This window comes from Bipolaris victoriae (assembly GCF_000527765.1).
Source record: "Bipolaris victoriae FI3 unplaced genomic scaffold scaffold_35, whole genome shotgun sequence".
Lineage (NCBI taxonomy): Eukaryota > Fungi > Ascomycota > Dothideomycetes > Pleosporales > Pleosporaceae > Bipolaris > Bipolaris victoriae.
In genome coordinates, this window is record NW_014575357.1 from 133925 (window position 1) to 157079 (window position 23155).

At 50.8% G+C, this 23155-nt stretch overlaps 13 protein-coding genes across 13 annotated transcripts; 5 read left to right on the forward strand and 8 right to left on the reverse strand.

Annotated features, from left to right (window-relative positions):
* Window positions 1–954: 954 nt before the first annotated feature.
* Window positions 955–1740, reverse strand: COCVIDRAFT_15345 (hypothetical protein; the record flags this gene model as incomplete). Its single annotated transcript, XM_014701869.1, has 1 exon — window positions 955–1740. The coding sequence occupies one exon, from the start codon at window positions 1738–1740 to the stop codon at window positions 955–957; it is 786 nt and encodes a 261-aa protein (XP_014557355.1).
* A 388-nt stretch (window positions 1741–2128) lies between these two features.
* On the reverse strand, window positions 2129–3187 carry COCVIDRAFT_37109 (hypothetical protein; the record flags this gene model as incomplete). Its single annotated transcript, XM_014701934.1, has 2 exons — window positions 2129–2987; window positions 3024–3187. The coding sequence occupies 2 exons, from the start codon at window positions 3185–3187 to the stop codon at window positions 2129–2131; spliced, it is 1023 nt and encodes a 340-aa protein (XP_014557420.1).
* Window positions 3188–4122: 935 nt separating this feature from the next.
* COCVIDRAFT_97099 (hypothetical protein) lies at window positions 4123–5049 on the forward strand (the record flags this gene model as incomplete). The annotated part of the gene is made up of 1 exon (XM_014701935.1): window positions 4123–5049. One exon carries the CDS (start codon window positions 4123–4125, stop codon window positions 5047–5049), a length of 927 nt encoding a protein of 308 aa, XP_014557421.1.
* A 431-nt stretch (window positions 5050–5480) lies between these two features.
* Window positions 5481–6902, reverse strand: COCVIDRAFT_97203 (hypothetical protein; the record flags this gene model as incomplete). Its single annotated transcript, XM_014701936.1, has 1 exon — window positions 5481–6902. The coding sequence occupies one exon, from the start codon at window positions 6900–6902 to the stop codon at window positions 5481–5483; it is 1422 nt and encodes a 473-aa protein (XP_014557422.1).
* A 546-nt stretch (window positions 6903–7448) lies between these two features.
* Window positions 7449–8997, reverse strand: COCVIDRAFT_97308 (hypothetical protein; the record flags this gene model as incomplete). The annotated part of the gene is made up of 2 exons (XM_014701937.1): window positions 7449–8627; window positions 8692–8997. 2 exons carry the CDS (start codon window positions 8995–8997, stop codon window positions 7449–7451), a joined length of 1485 nt encoding a protein of 494 aa, XP_014557423.1.
* Window positions 8998–9692: 695 nt separating this feature from the next.
* COCVIDRAFT_37113 (hypothetical protein) lies at window positions 9693–10850 on the forward strand (the record flags this gene model as incomplete). The annotated part of the gene is made up of 1 exon (XM_014701938.1): window positions 9693–10850. One exon carries the CDS (start codon window positions 9693–9695, stop codon window positions 10848–10850), a length of 1158 nt encoding a protein of 385 aa, XP_014557424.1.
* Window positions 10851–11644: 794 nt separating this feature from the next.
* COCVIDRAFT_97361 (hypothetical protein) lies at window positions 11645–12413 on the reverse strand (the record flags this gene model as incomplete). The annotated part of the gene is made up of 2 exons (XM_014701939.1): window positions 11645–12128; window positions 12181–12413. The coding sequence occupies 2 exons, from the start codon at window positions 12411–12413 to the stop codon at window positions 11645–11647; spliced, it is 717 nt and encodes a 238-aa protein (XP_014557425.1).
* A 468-nt stretch (window positions 12414–12881) lies between these two features.
* Window positions 12882–13067, reverse strand: COCVIDRAFT_97102 (hypothetical protein; the record flags this gene model as incomplete). The annotated part of the gene is made up of 1 exon (XM_014701940.1): window positions 12882–13067. The coding sequence occupies one exon, from the start codon at window positions 13065–13067 to the stop codon at window positions 12882–12884; it is 186 nt and encodes a 61-aa protein (XP_014557426.1).
* Window positions 13068–13140: 73 nt separating this feature from the next.
* COCVIDRAFT_25976 (hypothetical protein) lies at window positions 13141–14130 on the reverse strand (the record flags this gene model as incomplete). The annotated part of the gene is made up of 1 exon (XM_014701887.1): window positions 13141–14130. One exon carries the CDS (start codon window positions 14128–14130, stop codon window positions 13141–13143), a length of 990 nt encoding a protein of 329 aa, XP_014557373.1.
* A 1327-nt stretch (window positions 14131–15457) lies between these two features.
* Window positions 15458–16546, forward strand: COCVIDRAFT_37116 (hypothetical protein; the record flags this gene model as incomplete). The annotated part of the gene is made up of 1 exon (XM_014701941.1): window positions 15458–16546. One exon carries the CDS (start codon window positions 15458–15460, stop codon window positions 16544–16546), a length of 1089 nt encoding a protein of 362 aa, XP_014557427.1.
* A 456-nt stretch (window positions 16547–17002) lies between these two features.
* Window positions 17003–17703, forward strand: COCVIDRAFT_15354 (hypothetical protein; the record flags this gene model as incomplete). Its single annotated transcript, XM_014701870.1, has 2 exons — window positions 17003–17303; window positions 17369–17703. The coding sequence occupies 2 exons, from the start codon at window positions 17003–17005 to the stop codon at window positions 17701–17703; spliced, it is 636 nt and encodes a 211-aa protein (XP_014557356.1).
* A 779-nt stretch (window positions 17704–18482) lies between these two features.
* COCVIDRAFT_97161 (hypothetical protein) lies at window positions 18483–19271 on the reverse strand (the record flags this gene model as incomplete). Its single annotated transcript, XM_014701942.1, has 1 exon — window positions 18483–19271. One exon carries the CDS (start codon window positions 19269–19271, stop codon window positions 18483–18485), a length of 789 nt encoding a protein of 262 aa, XP_014557428.1.
* A 1540-nt stretch (window positions 19272–20811) lies between these two features.
* COCVIDRAFT_37119 (hypothetical protein) lies at window positions 20812–21592 on the forward strand (the record flags this gene model as incomplete). The annotated part of the gene is made up of 3 exons (XM_014701943.1): window positions 20812–20980; window positions 21033–21200; window positions 21255–21592. The coding sequence occupies 3 exons, from the start codon at window positions 20812–20814 to the stop codon at window positions 21590–21592; spliced, it is 675 nt and encodes a 224-aa protein (XP_014557429.1).
* Between the last annotated feature and the right edge of the window lie 1563 nt (window positions 21593–23155).

A 23155-nucleotide genomic window follows, 5' to 3' on the forward strand; every position in this document is an offset into this window, starting at 1 on the left:
TTGGGTGGAAAGAAGGGGTACAATCTCGGCGTTGAAGAGTTGGATTAAGCAAGGTGAGCTAAGAAGGCGGGATACGGTGGTTTGATATCTTGGTCCCTGGGAAAAACTTTTCCTCTCTTCCTAAGCAGACACATACCTTTGGCTTCTTCTTATATTTTTCTACTATTGTTTTTTTTCGATCTTTTTTGGTTTTTCTTTCATCTCAAGAAAAACTTAGGGATCTCTCTCTCTCTCTCTCGGTTTAGCTGGCTTATTTTAGGAAGCTTGCAGCACAGAAGCGTGTGATAATGTAGTTGTCAGTTATGATGCACATATAGTATGGAGGAAGTGAAAAGTCGGATGGAGAGTTCTTGTCGACTGGCTGGTTTGTACGCTAATTGGTCTGCTGATTGGTACCTCCATTTTATGATTAGAGAGATGTGGAGATGACCAGATCGACCCGCGACCTTGTGGCGTTTCTGGAATGGTGTCTTTGGTGAGGTGTATGGGCGGCCGCAGATAACAGAATAAAGACGTATTAGGTTAGGAAGGTAGTAAATATAAAGGCCAGGATAGTAGATATAGTGAGTATACCGATGTGGGTTTATGGTCTAGGGAGAGTTGCCGTCACTGGAAGAGAAGGAAGCATCCGGGAAGGCGATGTATATAGATGTGGAGGGGATCTGGTCCGTGGCAGATACTTGAGGGATGGCTCAGATGCATCTACAGAGCGTTCCTCATATCCATCTGTAACGCAGTTAGAGCCCATCGTCCGTTATCCTCACGCGCAGATCCTGATTGCTCTAGGAACTTCACTCTTGGAATCCGATTCCTATGCGTGTACGCAAAATCAATAAAAACGGGATGCAATAATTCTATATCTGGTTGTGACCATTTCTATTCCAATCTACACAACTATTCTACCATGAACTCGATAACCCCCCATAAGCACAAACACCCCAACAAGAACGCAAATCAATACCCACGAACCAAACCCCCCCGAAGCAAACTCGGCAACACCATAAGCCCCAAGACCCCCCACTCAAACACCTCATTACTCGTCTTCTTCTTCTTCTCCTTCTCCTCCTTCGCCACCTCCCCCACCGCCACCAACTCCTCCACAAACCTATCCATCCACGCCTTCCAAACCCCAACCACCTTCTTCACCACCACCATCTCCTCACCTTCATCCCCCTCAATAATAGCAATACACTCCTCCGCCACGGCGTTGCTCACCTTCTCCCGTACCCCCTCCCCACAATGCACCATAGCATACCACCACACAGCAACCCAAAGCGCCATCTGCATCTCCGCCTTGAACTCCTCCGGCACAAACGCCAACGTGGGATCCGCGCCGATCAGGTAGTTGGAGACTGTGTTGTGGAAATAGTAGTAAGCAAGGGGCGGGAGGTCAGAGGCCTCGGTCGCGGGGGCGTGGCGAGCGAGTTGCGTGTCGAGGATTGTGGCGTCGTGTGTGAGAGTGCGGATTATGTTGGCGAGGATGGCGAGGGAGGTGGTGAGGGGGATGGAGAGCGGGGTGGGAGGGGAGGGGAGGGAGGGGAAGGCGCCGGGGAGGGAGGAGGTGAGTTGCTCCATGGTTGTAGTGGGCTGCTCCATAGCTGCAGTAGGTGACTCCATAGTTTTAGCGGGTTGTTCTGTAGTTGAAGTAGGCTGCTCCATGGTTGTGGTAGGCTGGTACACTGTAGGGAGTTGTTCCATAGCTTCAGTGGACGATTTCATAGCTACAGTGGGCGACTCCATGATTGCAGCAGGTTGCCCTGTAGTTGTATTAGGCTACTCCATGGTTGTACTGGGTTGCTCTGTAGCTGTAGTGAGATGCTCCATGGTTGTTGTTGGTAGTTCTTGGTTGTTTTTTTTGGTAGTCTGTCGCTGTCGTGATAGTCTGTTTGAATGATATGAGAGGAAAAGGGGAATAATATCGATCTTTAAATACAGCATCGACACAATGAAGAGCTGTTCGTAAACCATGTAAATTCAGCGAAAACAATGTATCCATTGAGTGAAGTCATGAAAGTCAGACGTTGTGCGTGTTTGCGACCTCCAAGGGTCACTACGCCTGAACAGTGAATGATACCAAAAAGCACATGATGGTCTGTTCGACTCACAAAATCAGAAAATGCATTGTAAATCAAACATTCTCCATATATCCGCCATCGGTATCGCTTTCGTCGCTTGCAAAATGACTCAGCGCCGAAACAAAAGACGCAACGCTCGAATCCAGCCCTATCGACTCAGCGTCCACAATATCTTCTGCCCATTGGCGCATATATTCACTCCACCACACCAACACACTAACCACCATCTCCACGATATCCTCCAACTTCTCCATCATCACCTGAATCCCCATACTCTGCTTTCTGCAGATATAGCGCCGTCTCGCACGAACAAACCCGTCCTTCATCATCCTCCTAACATGGCAGTCCTCATCCTTTGGTATTCGCTCCTCCTGCTTAAAACACCACAGTGCCTGCCACCAAAAGAACTCCAGTCGCATCACTGACTGCATCGTCTGCTCCAGTTCCTGCACCGTGATATACCGCGTGTGGTTCGGCACTGGACCCAGCAGTATCATGAGATGGACAAACACCTTTTCGACGAGGTCGTTGGCGGACTGGAGAGCGGCAGAGTAGTAACTGCTGTGGACCAGGACATCCGTTGTGAAGTCTGGATCCCATTGCAGACGTGAGCATAGATCCAAGTGGAATGATGGACGCAGCATGTCTACAAGGGTCATAGAAGTCCCCAGATTGACAATGATGAAGTCTTGTTTGTCGGTGCGTTCGTAAGTGGCTTGCACGACGGCAATGTCTTCTTCGGAAAATGGCTTTATCAGTACCTGATTTGTCGCCTCTGTTACAGGGGGTGGCTCGAGAAAGCATAGACAGGCTCCCGGATCTACGCTTCTCCTCTCATTGCCACGGGTCACTCTGCGGCAGATGGGGCGCCTGCAGTGTTGGGTGCAGTGGTCGAGTTTATAGGGTACCGTTCTAATATCCTCATTCCATTCGTTCCATTTATTCCACTCTTTCTCGTCTTCTTCGAAAGCTGGAAAAGGCTCCGTTTGCTCTGGTGGCGGGAGGTGGCTAAATGGACCTGGCGAGGGAGACCTAGCTCTGGGAGAGGAATCTTCGCCTGGATTGTTATTTGTCGGCTGGCTCGAGGATTCGCTCGTTATACCCGTGCGCATCTCTTCTTTAGACGACTTGCCTGCTTTCAACTTCTTTTCTGCTAAAAGTGTTGGAAAGGTCTTTTTCGCCTTTTCGCGGCATGCGCGAAGTACATTCGTGACGGTCCGAAACATGATGTGTCGAGTATATTATTCGGAGAGCAATTTCGTCATGAGGGTATCAAGATCAGGGTAGATGTTCAACTTATTACCGCTTGAAAATTAACATGGCGATATCTCCATATACAATACTTGGTCTTAACGCGTTCCATGGTTGACAGACCATTACCCCTGCCTCTAGCCAAAATAGCCAATGACATGTTGTGTATCGCTGATTGTTTTCTCGGTCGCTACAAAATATGGAGTTCTTGTATGAGAGCTTTTAACTGGACTAAGATCCGACATTGTTAGCGAGAGCGGATTTTGTTCATGGTTGGTTGTTCCCAGTTGTCTAGATTAGCAAAAGAAGGCGCCCTCTTGCAGTACCCGGAGCGGACAAGAAGTACTGGTGCCCAGCGAATACTTTATTTCTCAGTTTGAGTATTCTACTCAATATCAAGAAGCTACAAGGTGTATCTCTAACCTACGTAGAAAATCCAATAGTGAGTCCCTCTAGAGACTGAGGTGAGATCTTTATTTTTGTATATCCGAGTGAGTGATATGATATCAGCGGCTTCCTTACCATCTGCAATAGAGCTTATAAGAAAATTTCAAGAGTCGCATTATGGTGCATAGTGTTCTTTTATTATTTTCAAGACCATTTGCTCAAGAAATCATGCTACGACAATACTACTTGCTTCCATAAATATCTATGTTTGCAATGACGTAACACACTAGTGCCCCACCCCCACTACAGCCATTGGATCTCGACCACACATAAGGATCGTATCAGCTGCCATGGCGGCATTTTAAAAGTCAAAACCTACCCTATACGATATTGACTGCCAGTCTGTAAAATGGCGCTTCCACTCGGAGTCTTCCTTGGTGGCTGTGTCATCGCAATTCCCGTCGTCACAGGCGTCGCGCAGGGCGTCGAGCATCAAAAGAAGCAGAACGAAGAAGCCGCCAATGAGTCGCGCATGTGGAAATTCAACTGTCTGGTGGCATGCGATGATCCTGATCCAATAGCAAAAGAGGAGGTGGACCACGGTATTCTGGTTGTACGCCACGACAAAGTTTGGGTCGTGCCGAGGAGCGAGGATGACAAACCCATGTGGCCCGAGGGCGTGGATGGAGAGGGCAAAGAGCCACTTCATGCGTTTGCGGGCTTTTATATTGCGTATCCGGATGAGGACCGTAATCCGCCGGAGCGAGGACTAGTGAGCACCATCAGTGATGATCCGCCCATGCTCAACTGGATATATTGCGACAAACACACGTACGAGTTGCGGTACTCGAATCGTACCGGTAGTATCATGCATCATATCGGTGTCTGGGACTGGTCAGAAGACGAAAGTCATCTCACTTTTGACGGCTGGGAAGGCTTCGTTGCTATTGACGAGTGGGATGGCGCTGACGAAGACCCTTCAACGCCTTGGGGGAGAGAAGGTCTGCGATGGGCCGTGTACTTTGACAAAGACGACAACGGTCTCAAAGGTCGGAGGAAAGGGAGAGACATGTTTGAGATCAGTCTGAAGAGGAGGATACAGAGTGCAGAAGAGCAGCTCAAGCAAAATGAGGCGGCAGAGAAGAAGATGCAAGTCAAGAGTAGGGGTGGGCTCAGTACATCATTTGCGGCGCCACAGAAGGAAAGAGATAAGGAGTGGGAAAAGAAGTTTGGTCAAAAGGCAAGAGAAGAGTTGGAGAAGAAGCTGGCGAGAGATAGAGAAGCAGGAGAGGGGCCGCAGTGGGAAAGAGGTGATGTTGGGAAAGAAGTTGGTTGAAAGAAAGCTTTTTGTTGGAAAGACACTTCTCCAAGCGCTTCTCTAGTTTTGATCAAGGCCTGGTTTCGTATTCGTACGGGGGTTTTTCCCGTCTTGAATACCCCAAGCGAATTCTTTTTCGAGTCATGATGCTTTTTCTTTTTGCAGATACATTCTAGAAATCTGAAAACGACCTAGATCAATAGCCAGGAGCTTGTTGATATCTCAGGAATAGAAGACATTATGTGAAATATCGTTGAATATTCTTCAAAGGACTAGGTATCAAACAAAACAAACACGTGCTCACAGCAACATCATCAATGGTGCCAAACTTGACTGAATTGTAACATAACAGCTGATTAATTAAGTTACAAATGTACTACCAAAAAACCCGCTGAAGATACCACGAATAAACAAACTCCAAAACACATATGCCCTCCCAACTAAGCCCTTCATGCAGCAGGCTTCCTCGTCTCAAGCTTCCTAGGCGCCCTCTTCGCGGCAGGAGGAGCCGGCGCTTTAGCCGTACCATTAGCGTTGGCAGCATTAGGAGTCTGCTGATTCAATTTCCTCGGCTTTCTCCTGGTCTTTGCCGTGGAAGTGGTGGAGCTGCTTTCTTGGCCATCGTTGAACGAGACGCGCTTCGTCTGAGTGGGTCGAGATGTATCTGCTGGTTGAGATTTCGGGGGCGAAGATTTAGTTTGCATACTTGTTGCAGGTTTGTTGGAGGACTGTTGGGTTCTTGGTTGTTGCTTTTCCTGAGTGGGCTGCGAGGTGGTGTTGGTAGTTGATGGCTGGGGTTGCGATGCTGATTGAGGGTTTGCTGGCCCTCTTGTTGTAGGTGGTCTTTGGGAACGGGGCTTCGCGGGCTTAGGCTCTTCTTTGGAGGTAGCATTGGATGATGCGCCCTGCTGGTTTCCTTGCTTTGATGGCTGCCTGCTCGGTGGGTTCGGTCGCTGGTTTTGAACTTGAGGAGGCTGTTGGCTCCGTTGTTGTGTCGGTTGCTGGTTCTGAACTGGAGCTTGCTGGTTTTGCTTCTGTTGGCTCTGTTGCTGCTGCTGAGGTTGCGGTGCACTCTGCTGTTGCTGATTTTGCTTTTGTCCTCCCCAGGGGTTCATCGATGCACCTAGCCCTCCAAGACCCACCGCACCACCCATACCTTTCGCTGATGGCATACTAGGCATACTTGGCATTTTGGGTCTCCAACTTGTCATATCCTTGACTGACTGCGACCAAGACTGCGGCATCTGGTCTGGCGCATCGTTCTTCATCTGCTCCAGCTCTTCCCTAGTGGGAGCTTGCGTTTCCTTTGTCTGCATGATCATCTTCTCTAGAGCCTTCCTTTGCGAAGATGTCGCTTTGATGTCGGGAAGAAAGTCGCCAACCACCCCTTGAACTCCGTGACTTGCCATCTCTCCGAGATCCCAAAAAGGCCCAGTCATGGCCCCGTACACTGAACCGATACCACCTCCAAGTAGACCAGTTACTGTAGACACCAGGCCCCCAACCAGTGCACCAGTCAGTTTTCCAAGGGTTACACCTGGTTGTACGCCCAATCCTGCTCCAGCAGCCAACCCCTGAAAAGCACCGGACTGTGTGTATTTTGCTGCTTTTCCAAAACTCTCGGCTTCGATTTCCTTGTTGATTGCTTTGGCTAAGATTTTCTCTCTTGCTTCCGCATCGGCAGCGCCATGTGCTGCTTGCCTGAGCTCCCATGCTTTTTGTCCTGCTTGTAGAGCCATACTGGCAGATACGCCGGCATTTTGCTTGATTTCGTGCTCGGGGATGGTACAGTGCGGAGTATCGTCATTGCTGTTGGCCTGGCCCTTTGCGGGCTTTGGTTTGGATTGTTTTTGTGCTTGTTTTGGCGGCATTTTGTTAGTTTGTGATGTTCAGAGATGTTGTCAAGGGTCCAGAAGCCGATTGATGTTATGAGGGTCGGCACTATGTGTGACAGCGCGAGTACGGAAGCGCTACGTCATGCAAGATCGTCGTTGGTGCACGCATGTGGCAATTGACAACCTGTTTTGTTAAGGAGGGTAACACGTGTTTGACAGGCCATGTAGGGATAGCCCTCTAATACTTTCGGGACCGGGAGTCGGACTACGCTGCGCTCGACGTTGATTCGTGGGTGTACTAGCCTGGCATGACGTCGGGGGCCTAGTGGTGTTTTCTGATCTAGTCTCCCGTCGACAAGCCACATGAATCGTACCTTCAACTCTAGATGCAAGAGCTATTCCATAACTCGAGATACTAATTCCAAGTTTACCCTGTAGTGGTGACCCTATGAGTATATAGAATTTGTAGTGAAACAGTTCGCCACTAGCTTTCCCAAAGATGGGACAAGGAACAAAATCGACTTTTCAGGTTCAATCGTTGCTGCTTTTCCTATATTATCTACAACCATGATTTCGATCACATCAAACTTTCTTTGTAGCGTCCCCAGTTGCTCCGACATCCTTGCCGCCTCTCAACTCCTTGTTCGTCGTCTGGATCAATAATCTTCGGTAGCTTGTCAAATTAGGTGTTCCATCATTGGTAACCTCGAGAATAAGATGCAACAATTGACCTTGTGCAACAGGTTGCTTGCTCGTAAATTCCACGGCAGATTTCTCTGGTGGTGGAAGCGTAATTTCGACTTTTCTCCCCTCATTGTCCAACTTTTTGATTGCCAACTCTGCGACTTCGGCGTCTACCCACCATTGGGTAGCCGTGGGCTCGCGGTAGTGCCACCATTTGAAGGTCAGGTTGCCTCCATTGGGGTCATATGTACCTGAAGCATCGAGCGTGATAGCAGATCCAGCCTCGGCAGTGATTTGAGCGGGAGCGAGGCCTTTGAATCCACTAATATTAATCACGGGATGGTGATTAGCTTTTGCAAATTCTGACTCCATGGTCCATTTGATGCGGGCAGCAAAGTCGTTCTGGAAGGCATCGCGCCAACGCCAAATAGTCGCATGGTTGGATGTGTAAGTCCTGTTACCGACCTGAACTCGATCCGCTGCATCGCTGTAGTGGTTGCTGTTGACTCCTTCGCTGCTGACATCTGTACGACTATACCGCCCACCCCAAGAGCCGTAGTGCGGGCAATCAGGGACGCCCAGGCCATTCTGAATCAGGTACAGAAATGTGGGTGTATCTCCCTCGGGGATAAAAAGGTAGTCAGGATACGCGCTCCCAAGAGGACCTTTCTGGATATTCTCCTTGATCCAGCTCTTCTCCATCTTGGTAAAGTCGGGGCCACCTTGATCGAAGCCATAGTATCTCTCGCCAGAAATGCCAGTCCATGCAGCCAAGCCATACTGGTTCCAGCCATGGACCGAGGAAATGTAGAACACATCTGGAAAATTGTTCCGAATCCACACTCCCGTGTCATCCTGGTCAGAAATAGCGTAGACGCGTAGACGTGAAAGCAAGCGCTTGGAATCGTCCGGGTCATAATCATCATCAACCTTCAAGAGCGCCTGAGCAAGCGTGTTGGTTCCGCCCCAGCAGAGGATCCACAGCGGCTGGGTGGATGGTGCAACAATCCGATCGTACAAGAGCTGCCCGCCAGCAGATAGTTCTGTTCCGGTGCCAACAGCAGACATGCCATATGTCTACGTTACATCAGCACCGTCCCAACTAAACATCTTGCATGTTTGAATTCGTGTATAAGCTTACCTCGGCGCCCTTCCTGATAAGGCCACGCAGATGATCCGCAGTCGGGTATTGCCATTTTGGATGAACATGCTTATTTAGATTGTCGACAGCGCCGGCATATGCATCGATAATCTTCTCCATGTCTTCCGGGTGAACTTCGTTCTTCATCCACGTGCTTGTGCATGCTATGAGGCCCTCTGTTTCAAACTGATTCGAGTAGAGGAGGTACCGACACAGCGATTCAGCATCGTCAGGCTCATTTGAAATGTCCGACAAGACGATGACGCGGGGCTTCTGCTCATAAGCTTGGAGCCGTTCAGTTGCCATGCTGGTGTTCTCAATGGCGTACGAGAGGGAAATGAGAAACAAGAAAGCGAGGATTATGAGGGGCTCAATGGCATCATATGTCGGGGATTGCTATGGTTACCACTGCTGTTTAGCTATCACGTCTCACAAGGTGGGGCGTTGAGGAACGAATGTGGCACTCTAGGCACTTCCTGCCGTCTGGAAGCCACGCCGGCTGCACTTGCCTGTGCACAGCTCAGCTGTACGACACACTTCACTGGCATCCCCAGTCTTCACCCTCATGAGGCATCACCAAGGCATTCTATTCTCTGTGCAATATTCGCCACTACAGGTATTGTTCAGGATAGCCGTTCCCGCGATCTACTAGCAGTTGCGGGGCTTAGATGACTGCGCGATAATTAGGCCGCATTGAGCCGTGGCGCTCAGCCTTGCGTGCAACCCCCTTCAAGTAGATCGCATGAGCAAAACACTCAGTTCCGCCATCGACAAGTTATCGCTGCATCCACCTCACCTTTCAGGCGTCCAGAATGACGTATTGGTGTCACCGGGCTGTGTTGTTCAGCCTATTGCGAACCGAGTGTGAATACGCCCTCTCACATGTAGATCCCTCAAGGCAGGCTGTGTACCCCAACATGTCATCACTCTGATATAAAGATTGCCTTGCCCTCCCGTCTATGGCAAAAATCCTGTAACAAACACACAACCAGAACTTGGAAATGTCTTCTATTCAAGATAAACTTCAACAAGCGGCGCACCAAAACGAGCAGTTACTTCGTGGCCTCGAAGAAACCGATGCTGCTCCCTCACAGCTCAAGCAGCAAAATGACTACATAACCGACCTGGATTCCCAAATTCAGAAAACAACAAGCCGGGTAAAAACACTTCAGAACAAAGCAAAGGTCGAGCTTAAGGAACATGAAAAGTACCGCGACTCGACCTTTCGGCGTTTCGCCCATAAAGCAAGCGGCAAGAAGGAGAGATTTGCCGAAAAGGCCGCCAAAGAAGAGAAGGACTATTTCGACGCGATACAAGAGCAAAAAAGCGCCGAAGACGAACTAGCATACACCAAGCAACTGCGCGATGAAGCCGAGAGGCGGAGACAAGAACTCTCCGCCCAAGCCCAGCATCACGAGAGCCTGCAAGCCCAACTCGATGCCCTCTACAACTCCATCTTCGCCGGCCACACACCGGAATTTCCAGATGAAGACCGCAAAGAGGATGCCTGTAACGCTGCTCTCGCACAAGTACAACACACAAACCAGCGTCTGGAGCGTGAACGCCACATCCTCTTCCTCCTCGGGCAAACCTCACTGAAGCTCTCGGCCGCCCGCACCTCCCTCGAGCACGCCTACGGCATGAGTCAATTCGACATGTTCGGCGGCGGCACCATGGCCAGCATGCAAAAGCTCAACGACCTGGAGCGCGCCGAAAGCGCAATGGCCCAAGTGCGCATGCTGCAAGACCAACTCACGCAGGTCGCGCCCGAGATACCCGCCCTCGGCCACCTCAACATCGCCAGCGGCAGCATCTTCTCCGACGTCGTCTTCGACAACATCTTTACCGACATGCGCATGCACGAGGAGATCAAAGCTTCCATCGCGCAGGTCGACCGCGCAGGCAAAGCTTGCGGCGATATCATACGCCATCGTGAGCACCTCGAGCATAACTTGCAGACGGACGTCCAGCACGCACAGACCGCGCTGCAGAGCGCACGCCATGACTTGCAGAAGGCGCGAGAGGAGGCGTTCAAAAGGGTCCTGCATAGTGCTGCTGCGCCTCAGTTACGTTCCATACCCGTGGGTCCTACCGCTGAGGCTCCTCCCCCCGAGTATGCGTCGCCTGATGGCCCACCGCCCGGATATTCGGGTTATTAGCTACAAACTACGTAGCTAGCAGCGATTATACGCATATAGTGGCCTGGTAGGTAGAGTGTACAATTGCTTACAAGGGCCTAAGTCTAAGGGGATTCTAGACTCGGGTTACTTGTTCCATTAGATATACCGATTTCTCACGTGCTCCTGGTTTGGACAAGGCGAGTTGTATAAAGTATTCTCAATGACTCGGGTTAGCGGGGTTTGCTAGTAGTAGTAACTTACTTTGTTCGATTTGACCATTCTACAAAGCTTCTAGCGCAATGGATGTTTGTTGTGCTGCATGCATGTTTCATCTGTGACGCGCATAATTTTCATTTTTATTTTTCGTGGATCGTCTTGGGCATATATTTCTAGATATATATATGGTACACTGTCCAAGAAAACAGGAGTTGGTCTTGGTGCCCACCCCTTGAGACGTGTAGGATCTTGACGTGTCAAGCACGTTATCCACCGCTCGGCTTTTCGTCGGTGCTTGCAAGATAAACACGACTTTTCTTTTGTAGTATAAGGCCGGAAGCATGAATGGAGAAGATTACGGGTGAGCGTATCGGGTATGGCGGGAGAAGAAAGTCTAGTTCTGGCACAGCACTCGAGTCATCCAGGCACACTTGTGAAGAGAATACTCCAGATAAAAGAACAGGTATTTAGGTAATGCAGTAGCGTTGGGCAGCTGCAAGTGAAGCCGCTAATAAGAAAATGAATATATACAGTATAGGTCATAATAACTGCTCCACAATCCACCACTTTTGCATTTCCTACCAGCGAAATCTCTTCTACACGTAACCATCAATCATCTAGATGAAGGCCTCGGCGAGGGCACTTTCAAAGGTGCCGTCCCTAAATGCAGGTGTTGCCGCGCCAAAATCCGTGTTCTGGATCGCATTGCGTGCAGCAGCCGTCAAGCTGTCCCATGCAATCAGCGGCTGCTGACCACCAAGGTCGTTAGTGGCGATGAGCTGATGGTTCAATGGCCAGAAAGCCCGGTATCCAATCTTGGGTCGAGTTCCCTCCAACGGTGGGCTGGTTTCTTTTTGGTAGTTACCGTGTGCGGAAATAGCAACGCCGCGAATGGTGGCAGTGGTGGAGGCTGCTGAGAGCCAGACGACAATGTTTTCCCAGTCGTGGCGGTGACCGAGGCCACCTGAGGGCGAATCCTTGGGCATGTACCAAGCGTACATAATGGCGTAGGCACCGTTGTAGGTTGTAGCACGGGCGTAAACTTGGCCGGTGCTGGAACTGCAGCCGCTATTTTCGCCGCCACTGGGGTTGAGCCCACCGCTATGAGAAGAATCAGCAATTGTGGCATTTTGGATGTAGGTGAAAGACGGACCTAGTGTCTCCTGCGGCGTTGACGGCAGGAAAAGGAACACAGCCGTTGAAGACCTTCAAGAAAGGCTTGTACTTGAGCATAAGCTGTCCAACAAGACCAGATGGAACAGTCTCGGGGAAGGGAACCACAGCATCGTGTGCAATGACTGCGCGGCTTTTGAGGTTGACGGGGGAGGAGAGGACGACGCTCGCAGCTGCGAGGAGCTGGAGGGACAGACTTCGGAGGCCGAGCATATTGATTCTTAGCGTAGTATGCCAGGGCAAGAAATAGTTCTAAGAATGGGTACAGTCCAGTTGTCGGAGACCTCTGTGTTGCTGAAGCCGGGGATAGTCTTGTTTTTTATACTAACGCTTCGGCACTGTGCCGGTCACATGTGCCATGCTAGTCAGTGAAACAAGTGCCGCATAGTGTTGTTCTGTCCTTGGTGTTTCCGGTCATGCCTTAGGATTTTGGCGCTCGCATGGAGCGGAACATTGTCTATGCATCCTTCCGACACGATGGTAGGGCACATGGGTTATTGTGTAGACATCCATTGGCCATTGCTCAGACACAGCATTGATATGGACGTTGACAGCGGCCTTGTTGCAGTTCATAGGTATGCGGGGCAAGCAGCGACTCAGGGACCGCATGAGTACGCTCGGAGAAGGGCTCTATAGAAGGCAATTCGTTATGTCGATCTAAGTAACCTTGCATTAGACATATTAGGCATGGTTCTCGTTATGGCGAATCAGATACAGTGCACGTGCACGGGTGCGATTGAACAAGTGGTTTGTGGGGCAGAAACGACGTTTTAGGCAGGTGGAGGGAAGAAGCGGATGCAATGCAAGGTCAAAGTGAGAGAGGTGTACGGCGGTATTCTTGGTAAATGGATAAACGCACAAAGCCATTGGAGGGTTTGGACGTACCTGCAGCCACAGCAAGATGTGATGGATGCCCACGATCCGCCGGCCACGCAACCCTTCATCCGAAATGTCTCCAGATAGTGCGGCGCTCCCCTTCGGGCGGCATCTTGGGCCCAGGCAGTATCTCACGGAGCAAGTCGTTGATATCCAGTCCATGTTCCACGCAATTGTGCCATTGCCTTGGATAGCCCAAGCTTACTTCCTCGAAGCGCGTGTTATCGATCCAATCTGTCCTCCTGATATGCAAGTGGCCAGACACAATCACTTTGGCATTGAACCTGTTGTGCCAATCCTTTGTCCGCTTGGTGCCACACCAGAGCGAAAACCGGGGAACCTTGGTCAGCTTCACGAGATCTTCTCGCAAAGGCCAGTGCCCGACTATGATCAGCGGGATGTCTGGGTGCGCAGCCACAGCCGCTTCAAGCTTCTTCTCCGTCTTGTCTACAAGGGCATTGCACCATTCGATTCGCGACGAGTAGGGGTCTGGATGCAGTAGGTGTTCGTCGGTCGCTTCAATGTCTTGTTCTCTTGCCCACGCGAGCGCATCTTGTAGTTTTACCGAATCTGGGCGAAAGCTGTAGTCGTACAGCGTGAAAATGGGCGCAATCAGACATGGCCCTCCCTCGCCCTGCCACAGCACGTAGTCATCCTCGGGCGTGAAAATGCCAAATTCGCGAGCAATCTCCACACACTCCATGTATTTTGCCTCGCCTCTTGCGCCGTTTTCCTTGTTTGCAGGCAAAGTGTATAGCTCGTGATTGCCCGGCACCCAAAAAACGTCCTTGAAGCATTCCTTGGCTTTGGTGAAAGCCATGCGACAGTGCTCAGCCGTCTCTCCGACATCACCGCAGAGGATCAAGTCATCGTGCGGATGGGGAACAAGCTTTTCCAGGGCTTCACGGTTACCTTTGAAGGAGAGGTGGATGTCGCCGATGGCCCATAGGCGGCTCGGTGGAAGCGTTGCGGCAGATGGAGGGGTATTTGGCGGGGAGGGTGTTCTGGCTAGGTCTGCAACAGCGGTTTCTGCGGCAGCGAGAAGAGGGTCCATGACTGGCGGTTGGATTTGAATAAAGATGGCGTCGAAGTTTCAGCACGTCTGCGTCAGCACGACCAAGGTATATAGACTTTGCTCTGTGTGTTCGTGAAGCCTCATTATGTCATCCCGCACCCCAGGAAACGCGTGTTCGCCGTCGCGACAATGCCCGCCAACCCGCCGAAATTCATTTGTCGGGAACCCGGACACTGAAGAACTAGCGGGTCGGGCTATATAGCGGGAACTCTGCTATATGTAGACATGATATCAATTTCTTCACGCATAGACACTGTGCGAGTTAGGGTATTACTCATAACTGCGCTCATTTTTCAAATAATCTCTATTCTGGCAGTGCTGTTCTTACCTGTCACGTATGGCTACTCGAAGCCCGCCTACTATTCTGTTCATCGTGTCTGGTGTGCCCAGTGGATCCCAAGCTGACATGCGCCCACTTCGACAACTGACCCCCATGACATAGTACTACACGGCTCCCCAATCCCGCAAGCACGTTCGTGCGGGACAAACTATAGGTGGCCGTGCATAATACGCAGAATGGCGTTTTCCTGAAGAAACAGAGAATGCGTGTTCGTTCAGGTACATGAACGCAAAGTAGCCAAACCTTGATTAGTCTTGCTCTATTACCGGACACTGACATGTGTGGCATGTGCGTGCAGATATCGATCAGTTTTTCCAGTCCGCTGTGTATTACGATCAATACTTTTCATGCAACAAAACAAACGTTTATGGTTACTCTCATGCATGCCCTCGGCAATCCTACCTCTATTCCCCCGCAGTGACGTAGTAGTGCTCACACGCTGAAGTCCTTGAGGAAACAAACAATGGCTGGATGGAACAGCACACACTAACAGTGAAGGTTGTAGGCAAAGATAGTACAGTAACCATAGCTATAAGCTTGATGCCTGACCAACTGCTCCTGCATCGCTGGTTAACTTGATGAAGGAGCTAATGCATGTATCGGGATCAACACCATCGCATGAGCCGCCCCGAGGTACATGACCCTCAGGCACCAGGCACACGCCGTCAACTTGACCGGATTCGACAACCATACATGAATCATGGCTGCACAGTCCGAATCAGGGATCAGTCACACTCAAATCCTACAGCCAAACAATTCGTTCTATGCAAGCAGTAGCGCTGTTGGCTAAGCAATCAAGGTCAAAGGGTGGGGACTGGTGATGCAATACTTCCATCTGCCATGGCACCCTGCGATGGGATCAGCAGCCTCATGCAGCTACTAGTATATGTGCATGCGTCGAAAGATTTTGGACCATGGGAGCAAGTGTTTTCCGGATTTATTCTCTCAATCTCTGTCGTTTCCATCATGTCGAGCATTATTCCCGTTGATCTACTGTCCTTTGCGACAAACCCCTTGTACCTAAACAGCATCGTTTCGACCAATGCCTCGAATCCAACCACGATTGAATTCCTCTCTTATAATTCCAGCTTTGCTTCCATACTTGGGGGAAATGCGACGGCACGACAGTTGTACAACCTAGATTACTCTGCTTTCCATGAAGCAGGAGTATACAGCAAAGATACCCAAAAGATTTATGTAACAAGCGACTGGGCGGGTGACCTGTCCAAACCCATCAACGTAACCACCATCGACCTAGCAAACAACTACTCCATCTCTTCAATCAAATACCCCTTTCTGTCTGAACCCAACGGGGGAACAGCGTACTATCCTCCAGGCACACAAGCCAACTCATCCACGCCACCATACATACTATACTGCGACCAAGGCGACCTTATCAATCCCGCTGGCCTTGTCAGCGTAGATCCTGTTTCCGGCTCCTCAACCCGCATTCTCACAAACTTTCTTGGGCGAAATTTCAGCGGCTTGAATGACGTGCGACAACACCCTGTTACCGGCGACATCTGGTTCACCGACACCGATTATGGCTACTATAAAGGTTTCCGCCCACCGCCCAACCTCCCCAAGCACGTGTATCGTTTCTCCCCTTCAACGGGCGCGATCGAAGCTGTCGCAGGTGACTTCTTCCAGCCAAATGGACTCGAATTCAGCCCAGATTACATGACGCTATATGTATCTGACTCTGGGGTTTACCAAAACGATACAGACCTTACACGTCCTTCTACAGTCTATGCATTCGATGTTATCGATGACAACAAGTCTTTGGCAGGCAGACGCACGTTTGCATATGTGGATACTGGGATCGCTGATGGACTGCACACAGATACCGAAGGCAACTTGTGGGCAGGCTGTGGCGATGGCATAAATGTATGGAATCCAGCTGGTGCTTTGATTGGCAAGATTTGGATTGGAGTTACTAGCAACAATTTTGCGTTCTTGCCAGGGGCTATGCTCATCTTTAGTAATCAGCAGTTGTGGCTTGTTGAGAATTTGAAGGCAGTTGGAAGGGAGGTTGGCAAGGACTTTGGAGTGTGAGGAGAAGGCAAGTCATGCATGGCATGAGAATGGATTACACGATTTGATTGCAACTACAATTCCAGAACTGGAAAATGGGCCCTAAGGCCCTCCGAGTCACGTGATACGAGGTTCTTACAGGTGTTCTGGTATAAAGAATAATATTTATAAAGATTTAAAATCAGTGTCATGAAAGTTGAAGTGGGTGGCAAAGAGGAAAGAAGCATCTCACCTCACGCGTTCTCGACCATTCCTTGGCATTCCACTAGCTTTGTCATCCGCTAGCGTCCGCTCCGGCGAGCTTCGCGCGCATCGCGACATTTTACACCGTCCGCGCGACAACCTCACCATCTCCATCGTCCCTGCTCCATCGGCCGATCGACATTGACATCTACATTCCGACACGCACACGTTTTCCGATCGTCGTCATCAAAACACCATACCCCATAGCGACACGCACGCGCAACACCCGCAAACATGGCCAACTACCTCGCCTCCATCTTCGGAACCGAGCAGGACAAGGTCAACTGTTCTTTCTACTACAAGATCGGTGCCTGCCGTCACGGCGACCGCTGCTCGCGAAAACATGTCAAGCCATCGTACTCGCAGACGATCCTGCTGCCCAACCTGTACCAGAACCCGGCATACGACCCCAAGAACAAGATGAATGCGCAGCAGATGCAGATGCACTTTGATGCCTTTTACGAGGACATTTGGTGTGAGCTGTGCCAGTACGGGCTGGTAGAGGAGCTCGTTGTTTGCGACAACAACAATGACCGTACGTTCCCTGCACCCTTTCCCCCATCTATGCATGGTGACTTTATGCTAACTTTATTGAACTAGATCTGATTGGCAACGTCTACGTACGTTTCAAGTACGAAGAGGATGCCCAAAAAGCCTGCGATGCCCTCAACAGTCGTTGGTACGCTGGTCGCCCTATCTACTGCGAACTCTCGCCCGTTACCGATTTCCGCGAAGCGTGTTGTCGACTGAATAGCGGTGAGGGCTGTGTGCGCGGCGGCTTTTGCAATTTCATTCATCGCAAGGAACCGTCTCCTGAGTTGGACAGGGAGCTAGACATGTGCACGCGAAAGTGGCTTAAGGAGCGCGGCCGCGATGCCAGGAGTATGAGCAGGAGTCCTACACCGCCCGCCACTGCTGCTAAGAACAGGTTTTGAGTGGGAAGAAGAGGGGGGGCTTCTGACGGTTGCTGAGAAGGTGGCGATTAAGAGTGCATGTAGGGATTACTAGGAGTTTCTGGCGTTAAGACATGCCCGCGCAATTTTCTTCGGGAGACGTTGGACTTTGATACCATCATCGGGCATTGCGTTGTTCTGTCACTCAAAAAACATGCATCTTTGTAGTATACGAATTCAGTTTGGAAGACGAGAGATGTAATGTATCTTTTTCCAAGTCACTTGCTTGTCATTTTTAACCATGCTTATATCGGATTCACAGGTAGCAGAGTCACACATAAATATACAGATTGCACACGAGGTATATGGTAAGAAAAAGACTATGAGAGCAAAACAAACTAAAAATCGGTAAATTCATGGTCATATCAAACAAAGACCTGGTATCATGTACAAAGAAAAGGAAGAACCACATAGACTCAATGCTCGGCATGCCAGATGTCCAGTTGCAAAAGGACCAGCCCAGCCAGTTTCGAACACTCCAGCCCCTTCTCCCCAAAAAAAAGAGGAGCAAAACACCGGACCTCCTCCCTTTGCCCCAAAGTTCTTATATCCTCGAAAAAGACGCCGAATACCCCGTTCCGGACCATTCCGGGAAGAAAAGAAGAACTCCGCGCTCCCCGCTCTTTATTCATGTTCGTACAACGCAAAAGAAAAAAAAGCACCGAAAACAAAAAGATTTAGCCAGAAGAGAAAACCAGAGAGGCGGGGAGGATGTCGAACCACCCCCCTCTCCGCCCCCCCCTCAAAACCCCTCAACACTCTCAAATAATCCCCCGAGACTTGAGCACCAGTACCGTCGTAACAACCGCGGCAACAAGCAGTAGCATTCCGATCCAAAAAGCCCAGCAAATCCACGTGCGATGGCGCTCTTTCCGCTTCTGCCGCACAAGCCACGAGTCTCTGTGTGAGGCGTCAGCCGTGATGGTAGTTACGAATTTGAAGCGCGAGGAAGGGCGACCGCTGAGGGAGAGGGAGAGGGCGGAGATGTTTGGGGCGCGGAAGAAAGGGCGGAAGGGGGAGGAGGGGGAGGAGGTGCGGTGGTGGATGCGGGGGGGAGGGTCGAGGGGGGAGGGGTCCGGGGAGCAGATTGTTGATGTTGGGGATGATAGTATTGAAGACGGAGAGGTAGAGGTGGGTGGGAGTTTTATGTTTGAGCCGGTGAAGTTTGGGCGGAGGAGAGGTTTTGTCGAGGGAGTTTTTTGGAGGGTTGAACGGCGGAGGGCTTTGCTCTTTCGTTTGTCTTTTGCGGGGTATTTGGCGGTGTCGTCAGGGTCTGAGAAGGAGATTTCGGCGGAGAGGGGCGAGAGTGGGCTTGTTATGGTGGAGCCGGAGAGCGAGGCCAGGTGGACCATTGGTGGTTGGCCCGGTGAGGACATTGGAAAGTGTAGTTGTGATAGGGGGGACCCGAGAGACAATGGTACAGGGGTAAAAGAAGAACTGCTTGCCACGTACGGGTGCTTTGGGCTTTGGGCCGTCATGAGTTGCTTCTCCAAATCATCTTGGTGTACGGCTGTGCTGAAGCGTTTCCAGAATTGGGGATCGCGGATCATGGTGAAGGCTCGGCGGTGGGCATTCGGAGTGGTGCCGTGATGGGTGATAGGATATATATCGTGAAGAGAGGCGAGCCAAGGCAAACGAGTGAAGTGACAAGTTTCGATGTGTATCGAGCATGCGACAGTGACACTATGGTCGATGGTTTGTGGTGGAAAATCTTATTCAAGTTTGGAGATGTTGGTGAAACCTGGATTAGGTGTAGTGCCCAATCCGAAGATGTGTAGCGATGGGAGTCGTGTTTTTTGTTTTTTTGCCAAACAGCAAGGTGCGAGCCATGCGCCGGGAGAGCGGAAGTGGGTGTATATATCGTCGATTTCAAAGACACACGCCCCTCGTCAAATAGCGGGAGAGGGACAAATAGAAACACAGGGCGTCCACTGTGGAATGTTGCACTGTGACATGCGAAATAATCTGTGGAGAAGGCGACTGGACTAGGGATCCTAGGATAGTGTAACGTGAAACGGAGTCACCAACGGAACGTGACAACCGCAATGGTCCACAGAGTAAAAGTAATTTGGATGAAGAATAGGCGAAGAAAAAAGAAAACAACAGTCGGTAGTCTGGGGTGATTAAGAAAAGGGTAAGGCGTAGGTTGAAAGGGAAAATGGATGAAGAGAAGATATGACTGAAGGCGATTGGGGGATCTGGGGGGTTAGTATTGCCATGATGAAGACCCTGCCAGACGGGCTGCTGAGATGCGCTCAAACAACAATGGACGGGCCTTTGGCCGCATCTGACCATTATGATGTAACTTGGGTTGTCTAGACACTGTATGGCCGGGTGTTAAAACAGATGTTCGGTATGGTCACTATAGGTGCGAGAGGGGTGCTGGCTGTCGTGCGTTTCGGGCGGGTTGGGGTGTAACCAATGGAAGGTAGCACGGTCCCTTGGGGGCCCCAGGCAGACCCGACGCATAACACACGACGTTAAGACGCGGGAGATTGCTGGCGATGCGTCCGTGATGGGGAGACATGGCTATGATTGGGAGGGCCAAGTGAGACGATTGCATCCGTCGCGTGCAGTGGTGCGGCTCTTCAGTTTTGAGTCGGCAGCAGAGGATTGTACATGGTGCAGTTACGTGCGTATGTACATATTGGGCCTGTGTTCCCTTTGCTCTTCTCATCCATCGTCGCACCTCTTCGCCAGTTGCAAAGACAAAAAAAGTCAAAAGAAAGATGACGCGGTCCACGTGCGCTTCAACTGCCGATGGCTTCCCCAACGCATGCCGCGTTTTGAAACAGTAGGCTAGACGCAAAACATCCCATGGCTGGCAGGTCTGCAGCAGTGGTGGATGGCTCACCGTAGTAAGCCCAAGCGCGGGTCCCCTACTTACTACGTACATCCTACGCGTCGTTCAACTTTCCTTTTGGGCTCGCGCATCCTGTTGGGCTTCTCCTCCATCCCCAAGCCTGGCCGATATAACCTTGTATATACTTACATACATACACACACACACAATCTCGTCACATTTCCAGTTTAATTACTATACTCTGAACATTTTCTGGGGTTGATCCGCGTCATCAGCGTGACGCGAACATGGGACACGAAGGCTTGCCCTTTTGGCTGGTCAATGTGCCAAAGGACCAGTGGCCGAGCGAGTGCCCGGACTTCCTAAAGAATTGCAGCGACAAGGATAAGGCAATCATTGGGATGCCGGACGGCGAGTACAAAGTATTGGCATGGGACCAGGTGCGGGAGATTGTCCGTACGGTTATTGATTCACACCCGATAGGCGAGATGCTAACGGCCCCCGCCAGAGAGCAACCGTGTCGACAAGTTCCATCGCCTGCCGAGCGAGCTGCGCCGCTATCGGCAGTTTACCTATAAGCTCGAGAAGGATTATGGCGGCATCATGAACTTCATAGTCAACGAGCGTCTCAAGTGGGACACCATGGAACCCCGAGGCGAACCATTCGAGTTTGATGGTACGACGGGGTGCCCTATTCGCTTGGCTGCTACCGCTGTCTAACCGTGTTCAGAGGACATCAAGATCCTGTACAACGACTGGCCGTATGGCATCGATCCAGAGATTGTCCATCTCGTCGTCTGGACCAAATTTGAGCTCGAAGACGACCCCGAGACGGGCTGGTGTACGGAAGCATCCAAGAAGCAGATTGAAGACTACGTGCAAAAGACGTTTGCGTCCAAGGTCAAGGAGGTGGTGTGGTTCAAGAACTGGAAGAGCCTGAAGAGCGTGCATGCAGTGGAGCACTTTCACGTGATGCTCTACAAGCCGGACGCGGCCTTTCTGAAGCACATTACAAATGACGATGTACCCATGACAGCCAAGTTTGGTGGCCAGACGCCGTCTGTCTGAAGCGCACTACACATGACAATGGACCTACGACGGCTAGGATGGTTGGCGAGTAAGCAGAAGAGGTTGCGACGGTTTGGTTCGCCGTCGGGTATACTTACCTGGACAAGGCCTGCGTTCACTGCGGTTTGTCACGTACTTAAAACGGAACATATGTACTTATTGATGTACTTATGTACTATACTTTCAGGCGTGCAGCAGGGAGCCAGCTCTGGTGTACACAATGGGTGAGTTTTGCGGCCAGTTCGGAATATGCCCAAATTGGTCAGCACCGTACTTACTACCAAAAGCAGACAAGCTTTTCCCCATCTAAAATCCTTCTCACCACGGTTGTGCTTGCTTCTTTCGGCCAAATCTCTGACAAGTATCGATGAAGCAGTTTCACACGGCCTGAAAAGAATGTAGACCGTAGATAGCTCGGATTCTGTGAGAACTAGACAAGTTTGCGGTAGAAGGGTCGTAGTGGCTGTTTAGAATAACCATGGAAACGGTACTATGTTGGGCATACGCAGTTGTTTTGACATGGAAATTTGACAAATGCAGCATTCGTGACTTCGGCCAGGATTCCCTGTGTGTTTGGTGGTATTGACTAAGGATGCCACAAAGCGGCGGTACATAGTGCTAGATTAGACTGTAGAACCAGTAGAGCTCATAGCCGCGAGGCCCTACACACGTATTGTCGTTATAGCTTTCACGTGTACTACACAGTAGGAGGTACGCAGGTAGAGTCGGTATTTGGCCGAAAGCGGACGCTCTGCCAGTCGGCGCCTGCAGCCTTATCGTGGGCGTGGTGGTGGCAGCCAACGGGGCGCTCGCGCAGTCTTTCCCCTGAAGATCAGCCGGCAGATGAAATTTCAGCCACGTGTGTGGCGACGCAGCGCCACCCTGCGTGTGGCGCTTCGTTTGTGTGGCGCTCAGCGTGTGGCGGTGAAGTCGGCCATTTTTCTTTATCCTCTGCCAAGGCGCAGGATCGGAGACTTTGCAGACAGGCAGGGCTAGCATGCTGGTCACAAAGTAGACGATGAGCTGGCCAAGTGCCGCATGCCCCAAAGGAGCATCTGCTCATGTTAGGCGTATTTGCGTGTCAAATCAAGGCCCGTCTTGTATGATCAAAGCGCGGTGAGAGTGTTGTCGGTGCTTTTTAGCGCTGTCAAAAAAGTCGTGGGACGGGGGGTATGCACACTGCGCACCCTGGCTAAGGGGCGCCGTCCAACAATTCCCCCCGATAGCCCATTTCGTCTTCTGTACGTACTGTACATATGTACTCTTCCTACGCACGAGCACCTACCTCCCCTCCCCTCTCGCTCACTCCACCCTAATAATTTCTTCTGTTCCGAGCTGCAGTTTGCTTTTCTTTGTCTTTGGTCGCATCGCAGCACTCCCCATACTTGCCGGGGTTAGACATAATACTCAAAGGGCTGGGCGCAGTCGCTTCACAAACAACTGCTTCGGTCTCCGACGCACGCCACGAGACGCTTTGTGCAGATAACCTCGCATACAGTAACCATTGTCTCCGCCGCCTTGCTTCGTAATCGGCGCTCACTGGGGATAAGCCCCGCACAGCCA